At 47.9% G+C, this 9,960-nt stretch overlaps 1 protein-coding gene across 1 annotated transcript; it reads left to right on the top strand.

Moving 5' to 3' along the window:
- Window positions 1-4,180: 4,180 nt before the first annotated feature.
- On the top strand, window positions 4,181-8,921 carry sox4a (SRY-box transcription factor 4a). The gene has a single exon (XM_074614478.1). The coding sequence runs from the start codon at window positions 5,728-5,730 to the stop codon at window positions 6,877-6,879; it is 1,152 nt and encodes a 383-aa protein (XP_074470579.1). The 5' UTR covers window positions 4,181-5,727; the 3' UTR covers window positions 6,880-8,921.
- Window positions 8,922-9,960: the final 1,039 nt, after the last annotated feature.

The following is a 9,960-nucleotide window of genomic DNA, read 5'->3' as shown; positions in this document are numbered from 1 at the left end:
TGAACACACACACACAGCAGTACAAAATGTTCTTTTTCTACTGCTGCCGCACTGCAGAGCCACTGCTGCTCCACTCCAGCGAAAAAACACACTCGCAATAAGCTGAGTCGAGCTGATATAGCCACAACAACTGAGCAAGAGATGCCAAACCCTCCCCGCCACGCACACGCCTCCACCTCCTCTCCTCCTCCTCCGCCTCCTCCTCTTCTCCCTCTGCAGCCGAAAGCCAGTGCAGACAGATAAGCAGGCAGCCAGAGACAGACTAATCCTCCCACAGTGAGAGACGATGCGGATGGTACTGTATGTATGATGAAAACCAAGCTGAACAGACAGAGAGAGAGAGGGAGATGCTGCATGGGGAGGGATGAGAGGCAAAAGGGGAAAAGTGAGGCGAGGATACAGATTAGCAAAGTGATGACGATAAAGAGGATTTTTGAGCGTTATTAGAGTGAAAGGATGGTTGAGAGTTTATTTTTAATTCCCCCCTCCTCTCCCCCTCGCATCCTTCCACCGTCTCGCACCTTTTTTTTGATAAACGTTGTTCTGCAAACCGAGCCTCTCTTCTCTTTTCCTGCTTACCAGTCTCTCAATCATTCTCGCCCATCCTCTCTCGCTTTCCCTCTCTCTCTCTCTCTCTCTCTCTCTGCACCCCCCACCCCCGCCGCATCCCACTCTCTCTCTCTCCATCTCTCTCCCAGTCTGACTGAGACTGATGTAGGTCAGTGCGTCTGGAGCCTGTCTGGAGCTGCAGAGAGCCTCAGAGCTCCACGCCTGGTCCTCATCGACCCCTGCAGCGGCTGCAGAGCGGCTGCAGTGGCTGCCGCCGTGCCCGAGCTGAGGACACCGCTCCATGGGCTACGTGAGGACACAACCAGCTTGCCTGACCTGACCCGCCTGGAGGAGGATGTGCCTGCAACAGAGAGAGGAGGAGGAGGGGGAGGAGGAGGGGGAGGAGGAAGGGGGTGCGGGGTGATGTGAGGTGTCTGTGTACCATCGAAAGCTTAGTCAGCGTATGTTGCTTGCATGTCTAGACGTAGATGTGCATGTGGATGGGGAGAGCGAAAGGTAAAGATGCAGGAGATGGAGGGGAGATAGGCGCTGCAGTTGTCTGTCTCTCCTCGGTGATGTGCAGCACTACAGAGAGGCTTTTTTGGGGGGGGAATTTTCATGCAATGTTGCCTCGGCATTGTCCTTCCTGCACACACTCTCTCCATACTCTGTGTGCATCTTTCTCCACTCGCTACCTAACTTCGTCATGATGCTTTCTGTCTCTTTCCCAGACTCGATTCTTTCGTGGTTGCAGCCGTCTCCGCAAAAAAACACAGCGACCCGGCAAACTCCAAACTCTGATGCGACTTCACTCCCAAAAAAGAAACAGCAAGAAAAAACTCTGTTCTGTCTTCTTTTGCAGTACATCCATTCCAGGGTTGCCGCAAACGGATCCAAGTCCGAGAGACATCCTCTCCCGAATTTGCTGAATATCGAAAGTGTCCTTCTTCCACTCGTTGTACGTCGAATGCCCTTTTGATGGAAACCAACGAGTGCAAGGATGACGACTTTTGCAAAAGAGCGAAAAGCCCTGTTGACGACTTCTCCATCTCCTGATTCTGCTCTCCTTCCTCCCCCCTTCCTTCTCCTCTGCTCTCATTCTTCGCTCCTTCCCACTCCTCTGGCTTTTAGACAATGCCCCCAAAAAAGCGATCGTTGTATCAGAGAGTCTGAGAGTAGTAGAGTGCAGCTGTGAGAGTGGCTGAGTGTGTGTGTGTGAGCGAGTTTGGTGGTGTGTGTGAGCGAGTGTGTGTCTGCGCTCTCGATTTGACTCTGCAGCACGTCTGGGTCCTGCAGCGGTACACTGCTACTTAGCTGGCTCTGTCTCGCCGTGAGTGTTTATGCATTTGTGTGTGTGTGTAAGTGTGTTGTTCGTGCGAGTTTGTCTGCATCGCCGTGACACAGCAATCATCTGACCTGCCTCGTCATCACTATCCGGTGCGAGGGATGTTTGGAGTTCCCGGGGTGTGGCGTCGCCGGCCTAACCACGCCTCCGTCTTGCACTCATTCATTCATTTCCTTTCATCTGACTCCCATCACTTTTTTTTTCCTCCACCTTGACCGAATCCTCTGGATTACAGCGGCGATGGAGGGGAAAGCGAGGACTCCCAAATCACACATTTGCTGCTTCCTTTTTTTTCCCTCCTTTCTTTGCAGTCACTCTTTATTTCGCCTCTGGTTTGTTCATGTTGCACCGTCAAGGACGCTCTTTTTTTTGTCTTTGCATCGTGCACGTGACGCTCACTCGCTCTTCCTCTGTCCTCCGCTTCCTCTGTTTCTGTGTGTCTCCAGGATTTCAAAATGTGAAGGAAGGACATCAGGATCAAGCAAGGAAGGAAGGAAGAAAATGAGGATGGAAAGACTTAAAACGAAAGAACTGCTTCTCCTAACTACTTTTTCTGTCTCCGCGAGATAGAAGCTTGATTGTCAAACGTAAAGAAGGAAGTAGAAGAAAAAGTTGCGGTCATCCAGCGATGGTATTCAGGAAGTGCACCTGTACAATATAATGCAATCCAATAGACTACAAATTACATTGCAGTATATTGTAAGATGTTCCTGTTATTGCGTCCACTTATCTCTGTTTACCTGTTGTTTTAGCCCCAATTGTCAAAGTTGAGGAACAAACACAGAAGGATCCAAGGTAGTACGAGGTGCCGTGGCAACTTAGAAATAACCGTCTTTGTTTGTTGTGTAAGGAGTGACAGCAGTAGGTGGGTGATATGGTGAGATGGCCACCTGCACTGTCTGCCACATCCACACAAAACACAGCGAGCACAAACTGCCTGTAGATGAGTCACACTGAGGGAGAAAGAGTATGAGTATGTGTGTGTGTGTGTGTGTGTGTGTGTATGCAAATGAGTGCTTAGTCTTCAGTTTTTCTGTTTAACTGCAGAGTGGAGGGGACTTCCCACTGGTTTTCAAACTTTCAATCCCTGGAAAAGCTCCAGTTCAGTTAGGACTGGACACACACACACACACACATGTACACACACACACACACACACACACACACAAAGGCCTCATTGTGTGTGACCCCCCGGATGACGAGCAAGGCAGGTCAAAGTGGCACGTCATTCCTCGGCGGTTGAAAAAGGCGAGCGCATAGTAATGAGTACCTCTGTTGGACTGCACGCAGAGACACACGCGCTCACACACACTTCAGCACACGCTCCTCGCGTCTCCCATTTCCATCTCTACGCTGCCTGTTATCGGATTCTTAATGTCACCCCTCGCTTTTATGACGCACTGTGACGACTGTGGTTTCGGTTCTTTATAATAAATCCAACTCCCTGCGAAACTTACACACAGTCACATGCTGTATACACTCATTCACCCTGCAGTCTGCTCCAGGGATAGCCTGACACGTCGGGTTAATGTTGATGTTTTATTAAAAAATCGCATATTAAACACGGCGTCAGCCGGCGCTGAAATAACAGAGGTTACTACCAAATGTGTTTTTAATGTGATTATTTAAATAATTTCAGCTTTTAATGGAGTGTTTTAGTGTCCCAATGTCAGGCTTTCCACAATACAATTCTGGCATAAACAAAGGAGAATCTATTTTTGTTCTATTTTAGGGGGTTTTATTCATGAAAATAACCCAGAAATATCAACATCAGCATCCTCATACAACCCGCACCAGTCTTAACTCCAGCTTGCACACACTCACGCACACACACTTTGAAGAAGAGCCCCAGTCTCCCACAGCACTCTCTCATAATGACAACATCCCTTTAGGCGTCAACAGAGCGCCGGTGTATTTGGGGTAAACACATGGCTCCGGCAGCTCTGAAGATGACAGAGCGATAGGCCGGCGTGATGGGGCTCGGCGTCCCAGCGCTGCCAGAGCCGCGTACATCTGCCGGTGACAGAGTGGAAAGCTACCTGACAGCTGCTTCTCACACATCAGATAAGATTACAGGTATATATACCTGCTACACCTGTTCAAACAAACCCCTGTGTGTGTGTATGTGTGTGTGTGTGTGCTGAGACAGAGATGGCAAACTAATCCAGTGGCAGGTGCACACTTGTAATTGGAGCGGCTAAAGATATAGACTGATGAAGGAGCTCATTATTATTTATGTGTTTGATTTATATAAGCACCGATGGGTGGGTGGGGTGGGGTGGGGGGGGGGGTTAGAGAGGTTAGGTTGTGAAATTTTAAAGAGTTTATGCCTTTTTTTATCCCGACATAGATCGGCTCATAAATTAAGAATAGACACCATAAGTGCATAACTGATGTTAAGAGTACATGGAAATCTAATCAGACAAGGATATTTCTGGGTGTTTATTCTTATCGGTGAACATTAACTGAAGGAGTTCACTTTTATTTACCACCACAACACTTCAGCCAGTCAGTCAAGTCAGTCAGTTGCAGGATCAAGGGGGGAGCCTTCAGCTGATGACATCACCTGCATGATTTAACGACGGCGTTGGCTCAAAGCAGCCGATTACAGGACGGAGATAAATCCGCTTGTGCATGTTAACACACACACACGCACGTATACACACGCACGCCTCATCAGCTCCCTTTGGCTCTAGCCTGACATCTAGCGACACAGGCTGTAATGTGATCCTACATGACACGGACATGTTAACATAATGGGAGCTGTGAGAGGAGGAGGAGGAGGAGGAGGAGGAGGAATGTGCATTGTTGGGTAGAGCGGAGCAGGAAGCCGCCGCCGCTGCTGCTGCTGCTGCTGGAGCGAGGGGTGTTATTTTCTGTGTGGTTCATAATATTCCTAATTATTGAGTGTAAAGAAAAACCTCCCTTTTGCATCTGTTTATACTTCCTGCTGTGATGTAATGATTTTGTAAATAGCAGGTTGGTTGTTTTGGGTTTTTTAACTCTCACCACACTGCAGGGCTGACTAACACAACATGTTGTGGGCTGCTTTTGTGTTTTCTCAGCATTTCCTTGTCCCCCACACACACACCTCTGTTACTCATAACCTAAATTTAGTCAATACTCATCCACATGAAAGTAATGAAGTTTCTAAGTATATCCTTGCAAGCAGGGGGAAAGGACACAGTGTTCCTTTAATACACACACACACACACACACACCAAGTTCGTCTTTCCTTCAGTGGAGTCTGACAGGAATGAGGTCAGACACACCGATCCTCATTGCACATTATTATTATTATTACCCGTTTTTTTTTATTCCACCAATGGGAGGCGAGGGGGCGTGGCTCAGCTGCAAAATCGGGATGGAGACAGACGCCGATTGGCTCCTATATCTCGCGATGGAGGGTATAAAGCGGCGAGGTTCTCGTTGTTGTGTTTACAGTTAATATTACAGAGCTGCTCAGGAAACAGGGAGACTATGAGAAAGCGCAGCAGCAGCAGCTCCATTCAGCCACATGGTTCCTCATCAGCCGCCGCACAGACAAGCTGCGCTGCAGACAGCCAGGTTCGCTTAAGGGACTCGCACTGCTGTTGCGCACAGCGGCGCGTTTTGAGGTTTGCAGCAGGGCAAGTTTTCAGCCGTACAGGCAGTTGAAAGTTGATGCTGAGTTTCGGGGATTTATGTTTTTTTAGTCTCCAAAGAAAAACGGAACTGAACTGAAAAAGACTTGGATGAACTTTTTTTTTAACCTGGTTTTCAAAATCAAAGTGAGGAATATTTTTTTGTGAACTTTTGTTGTCAAAAGCACTTGAGTGTGTTTCCAGGACAGTATGGTGCAGCACATGAGCCAGACAGAGAGCGCCCACGCTCACTCTCCCGGCGGGGACTCCACGGACACGGGAGAAATGGACCTGGAGATGGATGTGTCTCCAACTCCGGAGTCACCTTCCTCTTCCTCCTCCTCCTCCAGGAGCGACTTGGCGTGGTGCAAAACTCCCACGGGCCACATCAAGAGACCCATGAACGCATTCATGGTGTGGTCGCAGATCGAGAGGAGAAAGATCATGGAGCAGTCGCCGGACATGCACAACGCGGAGATCTCCAAACGGCTGGGAAAACGCTGGAAGCTGCTCAAAGACACTGACAAGATCCCGTTCATCCGGGAGGCGGAGCGGCTGCGGCTCAAACACATGGCCGACTATCCAGACTACAAGTACCGGCCGAGGAAGAAGGTGAAGTCCGGCGGTGGTGGTGGAGCGAGTAAGCAGACGGCGGAGAAGAGCGCAGGAGAGAAGAGCGGCAAAGTGAAGAGGAGCACCGCGTCTAAAGGAGGCAGCAGGACGCACAAGATGAAGAGCGCTGCGGGGCTGCAGGACTACGCGGCGTCTCCAGGTGACCACCAGGCGCTCTTCAAGTCCAGGTCTGGAGCGAGGCAGATACCGGAGAAGCAGCCTCTCCGGCGCGGACACATGTTCGGCGGTGCTGGCAGCCTGGAGAGCGGGCCTCCCTCCGTGGGAGTCCCGGCTAGTCCCACTCTGAGCAGCTCGGCGGAGTCCAGCGACCCGCTGAGTCTCTACGAGGAGCAGCAGAGTTTGCACGCGGCCACCAGCGAGTCTCGCGAGTCCTCCTCCTCCTCCTCCTCCTCACACAGGTACGCTCGAGCCTCCTCTCCGACACCGTCAGCCTCTCACTCGTCCTCCTCCGTCTCCTCCTCCTCCTCCTCTTCTTCCTCGTCGGACGAGGAGTTTGAAGACGAGCGAGTGGAGCTGAACCCGAGCCCCGGGTTTGAGAGCATGTCCCTGGGAGGAATGGGCGGCTTCTCCGACGCGGAGGAGCTGGACCGGGACTTGGACTGGAGCTTCGGAGAGTGCGGGGCTGGGTCTCACTTCGACTTCCCCGACTACTGCACGCCCGAAGTCAGCGAGATGATCTCAGGAGACTGGCTGGAGTCCACCATCTCCAACCTGGTGTTCACCTACTGATAAGAAAAACAAGGAGCACGGTGGAGAGGAGCGTTTTGAACTGTTCGAGACCTCCAGACCAGAATATTTCCGCCATTCTTTCCACTGAATAAGGGAGAGTGAAAACAAGGAAAGAAAAGGTTTACCTGTGCGCGCGCGCGTTAAAAGCCCCGTGCAGGTACACACTTGGACAGCTGGCTCCGCGTGCGCCTGACGGGAGCGCGCAAGACGGTGGGAAAAAAAATGCTTAGTTTGCATTTGAGGAGTGAATGTAAAGCAAAGTGAGCAAGTGAAACAACACGGACTTCTTCAGCTCAAATGTTCAAACAAAATCCCGCGAGAGGATGATGATGATGATGAGGAGGAGGACATGAGATTGAACTTTGAATCTTTAATGTTATTTCGGGGACATTTAAAAAGGGACATTTTACTGGACAAAGCTCGTCATGTTTGTTAAAGATAAATAGCCAATTCACATTCAAGACCATCAAGTTGCTATTCAGGTGTAGTTTTTTTTCCAGTATAGTTTTAATATCAACACGCATGCCCTTCCTTTCCGAGATAAAGGAGTTGTTGTTGTTGTTGTTAAAAATGCGTAAAAAAATGTTCATTGCTGCGTAATTTACGCAATTTCTGTGACCATATAGGACACAATTCACTATCACCAGCTTTCTCTTTCAACGGCAGGACTTTAAAAAAACAAAGACTGACTCCAAACTTTCAGAAAACCCTTTTTTCTGAACCTTTTTAAACACTCAGTGCACAATTCAGGACCAATGTTTCCCCCTCCAACGCGCATCCTTTCTGCCTAGTGCTTCAACTTTGTAGTTCCTCTGTGTCAAGATGACAAGTTTTTTTTATATTGATGTATTTATACCGGCCAAACTTTTTTATACATAGAAGTATTGTTCTCGTACAGGTCTCGTTTGTGTTCGTGCACATACACCTGTCTGTATCCAGCGCGGAAGGGCTAGAAGTGTATCTTATTTAAAAAAAAAAAAACATGTCTGACTTCTCTCACTTTTAAGGAGATTTTGAGTGTGTCATGATTTTCTACTTGTATTTTTGTACAAAATCTATAGAAAGGTGGGTTTTTCCAGCAAGTGGGGTAGCCTACAACATTGTTGTTTTGGGTCTACATTGGTGTTCAGATGGGGGGTTTGTTTGGCACAATCTGACCTCACACAGTGTTTACAGTATTTACCCACATGCTTCTTAATGGCACAGTGACTCCAGTTTCACCAGCCAAGTAAACAAAGCGCCACTGAGGCTCCCAGCCTGAGTGGTGACTGTTTTCCAGTACACATAGACCTAAAAGTATATGAGTGGAAGATCCCATGGAGAGAGTCACTGTTTGGATAGAGCTAATACCTCTGTGTGCTTTTTATCAAGATAAGTTTTATTTGAACCACTGGATGGAATTTCACACTCATTCCACTTTGCCTAGACTTTGGAGGAGAGGGAGATGTATGAAGTGCTTCATCTGTTATTGCGCAAGTTGCATCAAAAAAATAGTATTTAACCTTTCTGTACCTGTTGGCTAAGTATAGCAGGCTAATTGTTTTCCTATATTATGGCATGGCAAATAGCATTTGTATTTCAGATTCAGGTATATGTAGCTATAGCTGTTGTGTTTAAGATTTTTAAAAGAATAATAACATGAAGATATTTATGTAAACTGACTGTACTATAAGCAAAGATTGTGTGTTTTATGTATGATGATGATCAACGACAGGCACTAGGACAGCCATCTTTGGACATCCTTATGTTGAAGATGATTGTGGTCCAGGAGTTTCTTTTTTCTTTTTACCTTTCGAGACATCTTCTTTTCTTTTTTTTCTATCGTCCTCTCTCTCTTTTCTTTTTTCATTTGTGCAATATGCTGTGTATGATCATGTTTTGTCCAATCATGCCAATATCATTTGATGTTTATAGCTCAAAACCAGCCAATGTTTGGGTCAATCACTGCCTCTCAGACCTCTGTACAGATTGTCGTTTTTTTTTATTTGTTTTTCTTTTCTTCCAAGAAGGAAATAAAATCAGCTGGAACTGAAAAGTACAAAGTGTTTATTCCTTGTGGTTTTTTGATTATAACATTACAACCCTTTTTCAAAGAGCTCAGCATCCCACGGTTTTATGTAGCTCAGTGTGAAAAATGAGGAGATAACTGGAGCAGTCACACATATTGACGCCCCCCAGCATGCTCAAGAAAAAAGGTGAGCCTTCATTATCACATTCCACAGCTTCAGCCGTATTCAAAAGATCCAATCTGATGTCGGATGTTTACACTCTGGTGCATGCGTGCACATGAATATGTGTTTGGCTGCTGTGGGTTAAGTGTGCAGCTGCAGACTGTGAATCAATAGCCAGCCAGTGAATCGATAGGAGTGGTCTCTTTCTCCCTTCTCTTACTCCGTCTGATTCTACACGTGCAGAAAACGTGGCTGCCATGGAAACACTATCCAAGAGAGAGAGGCTGCAATCCGCTCTGTGTGTGTGTGTGTGTGAGGTAAAAGGGACACAGACTGATCCATCGGGGTAGGGTAGGGTGGGGGGGCGTCAGACATTTCTGCAAGGCATGACTGGAATAAAGGAGTAGGAGGAGGCGTCTGGGTGCCAATGGGAGGGAGGGAGGAGAAGGTGCAGAGGGGGTGTTTGTCTGTCCTGGTGGATCGTGCAGGAGACTGCTCCCAAATCCAATTAATTCCTTCTGGATGCATTCATTTGTCTGGTGCATCTGACGAGAAAGAGAGACAGAAAGAGAGAGACCCCTAAGGTACAGTATTTAGTGTGTATCAATTTACGCCCTATTCCACAAGAGACGTTGGTAATTATTTCCATCTCTCTCTCTGTCAGGAGAGCAGGGTCGTCTCCAGCTTTCCTCTGACATGTCTGGCTGGGTAATGAGAAAGATAAGGCATGGTCATTACACACACCGTCCCAAAGACGAGACGGCCGGCCCCCTAGATGTCTGCAATAAGCTTGGCATCACACAGGAAATAGTGTTTGAGGTGTCCCTGATTTAGAAAAAAAAAAAAGAGTCCAATCACCCCAGAGTCTGATGGATTCTGGGGAGATAAAAAAAGATGTTGATGCTCTCCT

This window comes from Sebastes fasciatus, chromosome 17 (assembly GCF_043250625.1).
Source record: "Sebastes fasciatus isolate fSebFas1 chromosome 17, fSebFas1.pri, whole genome shotgun sequence".
NCBI lineage: Eukaryota > Metazoa > Chordata > Actinopteri > Perciformes > Sebastidae > Sebastes > Sebastes fasciatus.
This window is presented reverse-complemented; position numbering and strand designations above follow the sequence as displayed.

What these genes read in the sequence shown, in the direction of transcription:
- sox4a (XM_074614478.1), top strand. Translation starts at nt 5,728, where the DNA reads ATGGTGCAGCACATGAGCCAGACAGAGAGCGCCCACGCTCACTCTCCC.